The sequence below is a fragment of the Anopheles ziemanni genome, chromosome 3 (genome assembly GCF_943734765.1).
Source record: "Anopheles ziemanni chromosome 3, idAnoZiCoDA_A2_x.2, whole genome shotgun sequence".
Classification (NCBI taxonomy): Eukaryota; Metazoa; Arthropoda; class Insecta; order Diptera; family Culicidae; genus Anopheles; species Anopheles ziemanni.
The window spans coordinates 6,346,586-6,359,199 of record NC_080706.1 but is presented as its reverse complement, the minus strand read 5'-3'; the positions used below and the strand labels follow the sequence as shown (position 1 = coordinate 6,359,199).

General features: G+C 44.8%; 1 protein-coding gene across 1 annotated transcript; it reads left to right on the top strand.

Annotated features, from left to right (window-relative positions):
- The first annotated feature begins 10,861 nt into the window (after positions 1-10,861).
- On the top strand, positions 10,862-12,529 carry LOC131286736 (small ribosomal subunit protein uS5m). Its single transcript, XM_058315732.1, has 2 exons — positions 10,862-11,063; positions 11,127-12,529. Exons 1-2 carry the CDS (start codon positions 10,862-10,864, stop codon positions 12,275-12,277), a joined length of 1,353 nt encoding a protein of 450 aa, XP_058171715.1. The 3' UTR covers positions 12,278-12,529.
- Positions 12,530-12,614: the final 85 nt, after the last annotated feature.

Below are 12,614 nucleotides of genomic sequence, written 5' to 3'. Positions count from 1 at the left end.
ACAATTTTCGTCGGTTTTTTTCACAGAAAGCCAAAATGTTCGGTTTCGAAACGCAATTTAATCCATATTCCGCTGGACACCATTAAACGCTTCTGAAGATTAATACATCTCTTTCGTACTGAATGTAAATTAAACCACACCGTTTAATTGTTTGAAATACTTGAAACAACGTGGGAAACTACTCAAAGCGGTATGGATTGAAAGTGGAATGGGCTTTGGCACACAATAAGAATATAAATCAAGCACACTGTAACGGCCGGTTGACAAAATTTTGTTGGTTCTTTTAGTTTAATCACTTACTTCGTGCGCAACTTCGATCACTGCTTCCGGTTTGCTAGCGCATTTCGTGCGGCGACGGGGTGGCTGCATTTGTTTGTGTGTTATCATCCACCTTTACTGGGCACTTATTTCACTCCTTTCGCACGTCCACGTAGACATTTGTTTACTTTGCGCTTTCGATAGTACTCTTATCGCTCGATTACGCACTCCGCGATTCCGCGCTTTCGAACAGTGGCCCGGGACAATTGAACCACCGGAGCAGCAACAGCAGTAGCAGTAACAACCGGAGATGACGGAACACAGACAAAAAAAACTACACAACGCACCACTCGAGACGCACCAGGAGGAACGTGTCCGTCAAGCGGTTTAAGAGGTCTACCTAGTACTGAACGCCCGAGTGCGGCAAAGTTGTATTTGGCTTTCCGCCGCTTTCAACTCCACGCGAAGAGACGACGAGGATCCTGCGAACGGTGAGCAGCAGTGCACTCGCTCACACTCACCAAACCGGTGGGGCACGTTGGCACTCTCTTTCTCCGTCGCGCACCCTCGTCCGTGCACGCCGACTTCCATCATGGCGACTCGCACCTCCTTTGACCGCTACACGATGTACCACGCCTACTCTTTGGCTTGTGATTGGCTGCCGAACCGGTAATTATGAACCGGTAAATTTGACACTGGCGAAATCAGCTAACCGGTTGTTTGGAACACACTTTTCTTTGATTTCTGGAAACTCGTACAACCGAATGCTATCTTGAATATAATTGTTTGTTTTATCAAGATGTTTTATCAGAAATGTAATATTTTAAAATCAGCTTAAGGACTCCAACCCCTTCTTTTGTACCGCAATTGAAACAGTGGTGTGCGTTATCAGACACATCATCACCCAAGAGAGGGTCCTTGGAAACCGTTTCGAAAGCGAGGAGAACACGGCGTCCGACTAACGCTCGCCCGTCCACACGACTCCCAACATCTCGTCGCACTCTTCGCCACATGCTCTTCGCAAGCGCTCATCATCGTCATCCGATTGGTTTTCGAGTACCCTTATCAGGACACTCGAAAGGCGTGTCCTTTTGATGAAATCCAACCGAAAATTGTTATTTTGTGTTTTTCCAGCGCTTCTTCTGTGTGCTCTCGATTATGCTCCGTCTCGCTTTGACGCAGCGGCCTGTTGTGGCTTGCGTGTGCTTCGTTCCGTTCCCACTCTACTCGGAGCGCTCGTTGAAAACGTTTTCAAAAACGGTGCGATTTTCGCACTCGCTCTGTATCATCTCGACGACGAGCTTTACGCTTCATGCTTCATCTAATCGCGGGAGCGTAGAAACGAGGGGGGGCAGCAGCACCACCGCGGGGTATTTTTCTTCCTTTCTTGAAGTGAGACAAACAGAGCGAGGAAGAGCAACTGGAAGAGAGAACGAGCGATACGGGAAAGCGAGGGATGAAAAAGAAACAAACAAACTGCTTGTTTTCCTCCCTCAGCAATTGACAGGCTCCCTCTTGCATCATTGTTCGCCATTTCATTTGCGCATACATACACACACGCACACATACACAAACACACACACAACCATTGGGTGTACGGCGGTACGCACATGCGAACGAGCGTTAAATTTGGGACGATTTTCGTTTGAACCGTTCTGCTTATGCGAGCAAAAGTTTGACGCTGACAGAGTGAAGTGGTTCCTTTTTGCTCCTTTTCGATCCCTCTGTCCCGCTCTCGCTCTCTCCTTGCATTTCTGCTCCCTGCTCCAACCGTAAGGACGACTAGCCCCCGCGGTTAAAGGGAACAAAAGGACTCTGACGTGAAGTACGCTAAATCAATAGTAAGGGGTTTTTTATTCTACACTGCTACCCGGACCTGTGTGTGAGTGCAAGAAAGAGAGGGATAGTAAAAAAGTACGGTCGGGATGGAAAAGTTGCACGGAAGCACATATAGGTCCATACAGTGGAATGCAAGAACAAAGGCAGTCCCTTTGTTCCCGGATGTGCTTCCCGAAGGAAAAGCAAAGAAGCCTACCGGGATGCTGCAGGCGGTTGTTGTGTGTGCGTGTGTGTGAGTGCTTATATGTGAGAAAGATTTTCCACCGAAGAAAATTAGCGTCGGACGGAACGGGTTGGGAAGGATGATCGGGGGTTGAGAAAACAAACGCACCGGAACATGGACGATCAAAGTCCTGACCGGGCTTCGTGTCGTACCGGATGTGATGGAATCGCAATTAAATGTTCATCAGACACGGGCCCGAACAGAACCAGGCAACGGCAATCAAAAAGGAACTTATTAAACGGCTTTAACGGCAATAACACACAGTTTCGTTTCATATTAGCGCCGTGCCAACTATTTGCGAACGAATGTGGGCTGTTGTTAAGCAACACGGTCCTTGCCTACTGTTATTAAATTAGTTCCCTGTTCTAGTTGTAACGAACAACAAATTCTTTTAAGAATTTTGTTTTAGAACTTCGTACGTAAGCGTACATTGAACGCATTCGTTACACTAGTTGTTCAACGTTACTATAAATCCTTATCAATCAATTAATCCGAAATCCTTTTGTCTGCTCGTGCAAAGAGTCAAACAAACAAACAAACACGCCAATGGAATAAAAACAGAACTTAAATGTAAATGTTTTAAAATGAAGAGAAAGCTTCGAAAATGGAAAAGGACCTACATACTAGACGAAAACAAACAAAATGGCGAAAAAGTCCTAATGGCGGATGGTTGGATAGTTGCGTTACAAAACGAAACTGAGACAACATTGCTGATGGGTAAAATGAAAAATAAGGAATTAGCGGGCAGGCCGCGAACGAAATGTAATGGCATTAGCCGCACTAGTTGTGGTGGAGCAGACGTTACAGCGACCACAGTAGAAGGAGCAGTAGAAGCAATAGTAGATACGGTACGAAAACTAGGTGTCAATAAAGTACGCTTGAGCCCGGTCTAGCGAACTTTCGAGTGGCCACTTTAATGCCGCACGAATGCTGAATCTGGCGTAGTTGATTTTACTGCCACTGCTGCTGATGCTGCTGCTGCACGGCGTTGTTTCTGGTGCTTCTGATTTTATTGCAGCTTGTTTTTCCTAACCTTCCCTCCCATGATCATCTCCATTTCACCCCTTGTACCCTTGGTGGATGCCATTTTTTTACGATTTTCTCCCCCCCACCTTCCCGACGGACTGTTGCGCTGCGGTAAAGTTTAGAAACCGGGAAAATGTCCACTCCGGAAGCGCATTGCGGTGCTTTCGCATTCGGCAGTATAGTTTTATGCAGCATTTCAGGGCAGAACAAAAGAAGACGACCACTCCAGGGGAACATTGTTTCTCAGGGCAGCACCCGGCGAATAAGTGAAGAAGTGTTTTTGGCAAATCAAGAAGTTGCTAAAACTTGTGCCTGTCTCGTGGATGGATTCCATTCATTATTGGGGGAAAGTTTGCGTCGAACCTCGTACATTTTGTTTTATGATTATGATAACTGCTTTACTGTAGAGGAATCTACAGTGTTTGCTTTGTCTTGCAGAGTTTCAATTGTTTTCTTCTTAGTAACAATAGTTTGTAAAGAATAAAAAATGTCTTCTTACAAAAGGAATGAAAATGAATGAAATCGTTTACAAAAAGAAAGCACACATACATCCAGTATATTTCTACTAGTTAGACAGATTCAACCACCGATCATAAAATTTGCATTTTCACACTTCTTCTCAACAATGATCACTTGCTTGCTGAAGCACGCCATTCTGCACGCCATACACCCTTCCGGAGGCGTCCACACTTAGCACACTTTGAAAATCGAACGCGATTGACATTCACCTGGTTTTGAGCTGGTGTCCTCAAAACAAACGGATTTCAAACACAAAAAAAAAACTGAGGGAGAAAAGCCACAGTCCAGAGAAATTTTCCGGTATGGTGGTGCGTTCCTGGAGTGTCATTGGAATTTTAACGATCCTCAAAGCGAAACGCACCCACTGACGAAGCCTTGCTCGAGTGAGAAACCGATCACGAACCAAGAGTGTGATGGAAAAAATCGCATTCAAAGTGGTAGGAGAGCAATGGTTATTTAAATTGTGAAAAAGTACACCCTTTCCCGAATTCTTTACCCACTATTACCCTACTTTTAGAGCACAGTTTAAACCCATCTTCTCTCTGCGTTTGGCACATGTTTTCCTTGTCAATGCGTATGTTTTTAGTGTCAATTATTGCATACAATAAGGAACCAATTTTGGATATTTGTTGGGAAATTCTAAAAGTGCTTGTTTAAAAATAAACTTTACCAGTCAAAAGGTTTTATAAATTTCCTTCTCGAGGGAATGATCTAACCGTGACGTGATCATTGACCATCTACCATCCCTCCAACTGGTAGTCCTGGTTGACAACTCTTTATTTTCCACTTGACACTGACCTCGGGGACACAAGGACCTCAGGCATGCGATCGTATGTGTGTGTGTGTCTGTGTGAAAATATAGATCCACCAGCCGGTGGCAACGGCGTGTCGCACCGTGCAATTCAGCAACCGATCGTCAAACATAAACATGCCGCCAACCCCACACACACACACACACACACACACACACACACATACTTGCTGTAATACACGGGAAGCAAGCGATACCGGTTTGGAGCACACAAAAAAAACCGGGGCTCTTGTGAGCTCTCTACACAAAATCATACTCCTTAGGATAAGTACTGTTGACCGGAGCGGAGTGTTTTCCTCGTTTCTCCTGGCGTTTTTCCCGAAGGCCCCTAGAGGAGCAGCGCTGCAACCTGTCTGCGGCCGGGGCTAACCTTGAGCTTTCGGCTGGCAGGCGAGGCAGGGCGTCTGAGCACACGGAGGATCCTTAAAGTGTTGCCGTAAAGCGAGAGTCGGAGGAACCGAACTGATGGATTTTTCATTTTCGAAAAGATACAGGCCAGGTACCCTTGCTGGCGCTGTGTATGTGTGGAATTTTTCGACCACAAGCCTCGTCGGGAAATACTGGATTCGGTGGAAACTCGCGGTCGGCCACCGTCGAAACCACCAGCGCCTGGGAGAGGGAATCGGGAGAACGGTGCACAAACACACTCCAGATTAGACCGAAAGGACACTTGGGGTTGGCCCTCGAGTAGGGCGATGGAAGTGATAAGTGAGTGAATCCTTCCCTCGGTGGCGGGTCAGGTGAAGAATTTTATTTTATAAATAAATGCTTTAAAGCAACACACACGCACACATCACTCCGATCGTGGAGTTCGGGGCTGGGAGAACGGGGAAGAAAATTGCTAAACAGGAGCAACGACACAAGTGTGATGATCATGTTGGATTGGTTAAGTTAAGATGATGCACATGATGATGAACGGAGACACACCCTCTCTCTCTCTCTCTCTTTCTCTGGTTCTCTCAAGATGGGCGATAAGTGACGAGGAGAAAATTCAATGTTTATTCAGGACTCGCGCGCGTTTTACCCTACTTTCTTCTATTGAACTTTCCATCGCACACTTTCTCTCCTTCGGTATCGCGTTTGTCTCGATACTCTTAGTTGTAAAGTCTTTGATGACTTCTGATTAAAGCACTCGGGGTCCGTACTTGGGTGGTCGCGAATTGGCCTCCGCTAGGAAGGCACGGGTGAAGGCACATGGAAAATAGGGCGCTGGAAGCCATCCTTCAAGCCGCCGGTGGGAACGGCATCCAGGCGTGTATAAATAGTTCAATTAATTGGATGGATCCATCGAGATGAAGGGCCACCACTTGCCGATGTACCATTTTGGATCAATCCGCGTGTGCATCAATTGTGCACTTGAATTTGTTTTTATCATGAAGAATATTATTAATAGATGATGTTTCTGGATGATATAAAAGATATGGATATAAATGGCGTCCACTTTGTTTTTTTTTATCTTATTGAAATCAATTATCATTGAAATCACGAAGGTAATTTATTATTGTTTTTGAAATGAAATGAGAAAAATTTCATTTGATTTTTAATATGTTTAGTTGATGTTTACTGCATCAACGAAAAAGGTAAAACAAAATGGAACGTTTGTCTTCCTTGCTCCGGGAGCGAATTACATGAGACTTTTAAAATATGGCAATAAAATTTCCTCCTAGGACAACTTTTTTCATATCATATTTGGGTATGTATTTTTCACTTTCTGAAGAATAAATTTAAGAGAAGAAAATAAAACCTTACCACATATGCTTTGTTTAACGCTTGCACTCATCACATCTGCCGTTAACGGTGCTGCTCCGGACCCATATTGTGCAAAATAAAAATAAAAACCTCTCCAGTTCTTACTAGCCATACGGCCCGCGAGAAATACCAACGATGGCCGGGTGACGGGTGGAAAACAATATATGCCTGCGGGAAATAAAACAGGCACGAAAACCTTAAAACCATGCCTTCCGTTAAAGGGTTCACCGATTGAAAGTTGAAGATTAGCGCACTTGAAAACGGGATTGTTGCTCCCCTCCCGTGTGGGCCAGTCTCCTAGCTTGTGCTCGAGTGGACGAAGAGAGGCACACAGGAAACGCACACCCCCGTTGTATGCCGTTGGGTCGGCGTTTTCCGCCAGCGGACGGCGCGCTTTTCCGAGGTAGGTACTTCACAACAACCACCGGTCTGTCGGATAAGGTTTTTACTTCCCAGCATGGTGTGGAACGGGGGTCAAAGGAAGGGATTTAGTACATACAAAGCATTAGATGCAGAGAGTAGGAGCCTCAAAAGTTGTAAACGCCCGGTGTAAACCTCGAAATATGTTACAAATACCGGGCAACACCTCGCATGTGCTAGCGGAAGGACGAGCTACGAGCGATAGGGGTCTCCGGAACGGTAGAGGCCTTCAGGATTACCGGCACCATTTCAGGTTCCGGTAGAAGGATGAAGGATGTTTCTAAAAAAATGTTGAATCTGATAAATGAATATGTGTTAGTTGTATTGTTTTTTATTGTGGTTTTCCTGTGCTTACATTTAAATTTCAATCTAAAAATTGGCGTAGCATTGTTTGATATAATAAAGTTTGGTTAGATTTTTCACTTGGAATGTTCATAATTTTAATGTATGCGATAGGTCTTCTTTTTTGCAGTTCTTGTGTATTTTTTTTTTTGCAGTATCTTTTACATTAGACCAAATTTGACGCTGATCGGAACATTACGGTTCAGTTGCAGTAAACAGTTTTGTTTGAACAGTTATGAGCTTAGGTTATCGGACTCTTCGGAGGTCATTTCTAGCATAGAAGACATTTTTCAATACCAAATGTTGGTTAAGTAGATTTCAAGCTAGCAACTATTTTACTTTTCGAATGATTTCTTAATTTAAAATTTCTTAAATATACATTTTATTAACCCAAAATATGTTTAGTGGTAGAATGGATCATCATCAACGACCTTTCCAGCAATATTTAAAATACATATTAAAAGCATATAAAACTAAAAAAATATATGCGAACTACGAACGAAGTAATAATCTTTTTCTTCCATTTACTTTTACAGTACCTTGCAAAAGTAGTTCTTTTGAAATAGTTTTCAATACCTTATAAATTCCTGAACACACGAAACACTTCGTCTAATTAAACCATACCGAGAGCCTCATAAGAGTAAAAGGATTCGCAGGCTCCAATGTCCCTATTGCGCTCAACCGACGACAATAGCAATCAATTACCTACCATCGGTCGCCTTATCCTATGAATATCGGATTGTGTATCTAAACTGCTTTTTAAGTACGGCCAACAACGCCTCAATCGTAACACGCCGCCCCTGAAACTCCGTGAAAGGTTATGGTAGTCCTTACCAGCAACTACCAGCCGAACCCGGGGACACCGGGTTAAGCACGGATGGATTGCGGCTTTGAGCGACGAAGATGAAGATTTACGATATGATACGGCGTGGCGAAACAAAATGTAAACACTATATGTTGGATAAGTTTTGCATACATGCCGACAGTTGGTGTGTGTGTGTGTATAAGGGATGGGACTTCAAACAGTTAGCTAGAGAAAACGCTCTGCAACGATGAGGACAGCCTTCGGTAGCCGAGGCTTCGAATAGCTCGACGAGATGACAGATCGCAGATTGACAGATAGCATTCAACCGGTGCCGGAGACCGGTTCCATGAGGACCTTCCGAATGAGATTACGCATCGCCTCATTAGTTGGCAAGTTGGTCCGAATGAGGGTGAGATCGGAAACGGCACGGATGATTTAGTGCTTTAGTGGGGATAATGCAGAGCATTCGCAATAAAAGTCTCCGCGCCGGGCTCGCCAACGTCGGTGTCGGGGGTGGTAAATGTCCTGAATGATTGATGGCCGCCGCAGCAACTGCTCGGAACTGAAGTCCCACAGGAAACCATCCACCACCTTGGCCAATCGAAACACCGTGTACCAAATGCAACCGGTGTACCGGAAGATGCTGATGATGGACGACGGACGATAAACGGTTATCATGAAATTTTAATTAAGTACAAACCAAGCGCCAGCCAGTCAAATGTCTTCCCCTCGGGGTGCAAGCCATCATCACCAAGACGACGCGGGAAAGTGTAAATCCTGCCTCCGAAAGGGAGAAGCTTTTCATTGCGCTTTCCATGGCATTGGAAACGCTGGAGAAATTTTCCGACAGGACGCGAATGGAATGGAATATTTGCCTCCGGAACGCGGGGCCGACGATACACATTGTTTCAATTGGGCAAATATTGAATTGTAGCAAAAATAACAAACCTCTTCAGAAACGGCGAGGACCTCGTTACGGACGTGCGAAGGGAAACCCGGGAAAATGTTGATGCGAATCAGATGTTGTTAGGGGATTGCTCGTTTAAAATGGCAGCAGGAAATTGTCGTTATTCCGAAGAAAGGGTATGTTTTAAATCAGGTTTATCTGAGTGAGAGTGGTATTATTTTTGGATTTCAATGCTGGAAAAGTGTTGTTTTGTTTTAAATTATTGTTATTGAACAAAATGGACTTTTGGAATGAAAGATTACTTAAAACAATTAACTAACAATATTCAGAATGTTGGAGATATCGCGCTATATCTCTCATGAATAAGGGTGTTTTTGACATTTAATTTCGCGTTTCTTAAGACATTTTTGCATCCTGTGTTTTGAGAGAAATCACTAAACAATCGTAACCGTTTCCAGAAGTGTACCTTACGTAACCAGATGAACTGACTCAATGTCGATTCGTTTCTCCTAAAACTGTTACAATTTCGTGCCTGCAACCACCTCCTCGGATGACTAGCCCTCGGATCAAACGACCATTGGCATTTATTTTGAGCCAGCGGAAAAGTGTACAGAGCACTTTGGGGCGTACTATTTTAATATTAATTTGAAAAATATCGTTTCCATTGTTTGTTTGCGTTTTGTAGCACTGCCCCGTTTTGAACCTGGCAATATGACTGACAGACAGTACTGTTTGTTTGACCAACGAGGCCCTCCGCTCACCGCCACCACTAGACTCAGCCTTTGCAGGCCCTTTGTAGCCCCTGCGTGGGCTAGTACGACTCGACTACCGCGTGGGGACCGTTTGTACGGTTTGCTTATTTTGTTTACAGGCTGTACTCCGGCCCGCCCTCGGCTCGTTTGGTTGGCTTTTCGGGAGGTTAGGGTTAGTGGTGTGCTTGTTTAGATATAATTTGGGTTACGAGCGCCGTAGCGAAACACCCTTGCGACATTGGTCGAAAAGCAGATCAGGCGGCCAATAGTGGTGCAGAAACAATAACGAAACAAATCGACACCACAACGCACTTGGCCGTTTGCGATTTCGGCGTTCGCGCTGGCCGCGTCGGAGCCGATCCACACCAGCAAGGCCAAGGGAACAGGTGACCGCGTGGCTAGGCTAGAGCGAGGGAGAGAGAAAAATAGATGGAGACAGGGCAAAAAAAGTAATTAACATTCAAGTGTACGGCAAACAATTCGTCGGCGTTGGAAAATTGACAAATACAACGCGAATTAGGAAATCGATGACGCACTCGTCGCAGGAATGGATCGCATCAGCTGGAGGTGGAAGGGGAGAGGATGGTAGTGATATCTGTAGTGTGGGGTCGTGGTCATTTTAATGGTCACCTAATGAAACTATTTTCCATAACTAAAAGTAGTGTCCAAATCACAAACAAAATGTAGTGAAGTACAGAAACAAAGAAAACGTTTGTTTAATCTTTCTCACTTTCTGTACATAACTCATAGCTTTTGTACATAGTTCATGTTTATTACACTGACTTTTGTGGTTTCTAAAAGTTTAATAACTAAATCGTTGCCACAGTTTGCACACTTTCTGAACAGTTTACTATTTTGAACGGTCTTTATCTTAGCGACTCACAAACTGGTTCACAGCGAGCATCCTTTGAATTCTGAAATATTTCTTCGAAAGATTTCTGAAACAATTCAACACGATCTTTGCGACATTTTTTTTTTCTAAACTAGAGAAGATAGAAAAACGATCAATAAAGTTATATGTGTTAAAAAGACATAAAATAAGCTTGTTACAAAATAACGTTTTCAGTGTTTTTTTAAATTTATGACCGAGGTGTTTGTAGCTTTGTTCAAGTCACCTTGGTCAACTTGTCCGATTGATCAAATGTCAAATCTCACGTTTGTTTACTATTTAGCAAAAAGGTGGTGTTGCCGGCGACGGAATACTAGAAACATGTTACGAATTGCGAGTTCAAGCAGCAATTCGCTGATACGGGCATTTTCAGTGCTAAATATAAGCCGCCCATCTGCAGTGTGTGGCATTGGAAAGAACAATTCAACGATCGATTCAGTGACCGAAACACGAGCGCGAAATTTACTGCAACCATACACACCAACATTATGTAATGTTCGTGAAACAAGCTTCTTCAACAAACGTAAGTATTTTAGCAACAAACTAGAGCTAGATGAACTATGATGTGTGTTGTTGTGTATTGTAGTCCCTGCGGATCAAATATGGAAAGGTGTCATCTCGGTCAGTAACGCGGGCAAGAAACGAGGACGTGGGAAGGGTTCCGGTCGCATCACCGCCAAAGATCTCAACAGGGGCCAGGTGATTGGGTACGGCAAAGCGAACATCGTATGGCCGGGCCTGTCTGCGCCGGTGATACGCGGCCGCGAGCTAGTACAGCAGCAAAGGCTTCCGGAGGACAAGGAACGCGAGGCGAAGCTCCGACGCATCCGTGATGAAATGGTCAACTTTAAGCGCATCAAGTTAAGTCCACTGGAGCGTGGATGGTCCGGATCGAAGATGCCAGGTCGCAGCTTCGGCCCACCGGATCCAATCGGAGAAGATGAGTTCGTGGGCTTCGACACAAAATGTCTGGAGCTCAAGGCGGTGGTCAACATGAAGGGTAATCACGGTCGTAAACGGCGCGTATCGGCGATGGCCGTCACCGGCAATGGAAATGGTTTGGCAGGATTCGGTTTTGGCAAAGCAATCGAAGGTAGAGCCGCGCTTCGACAAGCAAAGAATCGCGCCGGTCAAAAGCTTATGCACTTCGACTTGTGCAATGGTCATACGGTATTTCACGATTTTCATTGCCAGTTCGGTGCAACAAAGTTGTTTGTCGAGCGGAAGCCCGAGGGCTACGGCCTCAGGTGTCATCGAGCGATCAAAACTGTGTGCGAAGTGCTCGGCATCAAGGACCTGCGGGCAAAGTGCGAAGGATCGACAAACGTCCAGCACGTTGTAAAGGCATTCTTCATTGGACTGCTGAAACAGAAAGATCATCAGAAGATAGCCGAAGAGAAGGGTCTACACGTGGTAGAATTCCGACCAGAAAACATGAACTTCCCTAAAGTGGTCGCTAGTCCGACCGTGTGCCGTACGGAAAAGGAGCTGGGAAACAACGAAATTCTTGACTTCACCCAGTACTGCATGGACGGGAAAATTCAGCTGCAGAAGAAGAAACTGCCCCCATTCTACACCAAGTTCCGGTCGTGGGAAATTTATCTAAAGAAACAAGAGTACCTCCGGAACCAGGACAAAGTGCGGCTGCGGATGATGGCCGAGACGGGTGAGGTTCGTAGTTTCTTAACGGAAAAGTTTCCCGAGTGCCGCATGGGACCGGGTGCAAAGGAGGAATAGGCATTCGGTGCTGTTCGTTTCTTAGATTAGTATTCATTTCTGGTTGCCTCACATCAGCGCGTTTACATGTGAAAGCACAGTTGCGCAGCAGTTATCAGCAATGCGGAAAATACACAACATTCGTCCGGAAAACAGCTGATTGTTGTTTGTGTTGGTTTCACCAGTGGGTTCATCGATTATTCTCAGTGCAGGGCTGGTATGACAAACGAGGAAGAGTACCCGCAGGGTTACCAGTTTAAAAATAAATGAATAATTTTAAATTCAAACTAAATTTGAATAATTCGCTTACTGTACACTAGATTCGGCACTAGATAGTTATTTCAATTAAAAATAGCAA

Bases quoted from the DNA above. Each gene is read 5' to 3' on its own strand.
- LOC131286736 (XM_058315732.1), top strand. From the start codon at position 10,862: ATGTTACGAATTGCGAGTTCAAGCAGCAATTCGCTGATACGGGCATTT. The intron at 11,064-11,126 runs GTAAGTATTTTA...TGTGTATTGTAG, and splicing joins AACAAGCTTCTTCAACAAAC to TCCCTGCGGATCAAATATGG.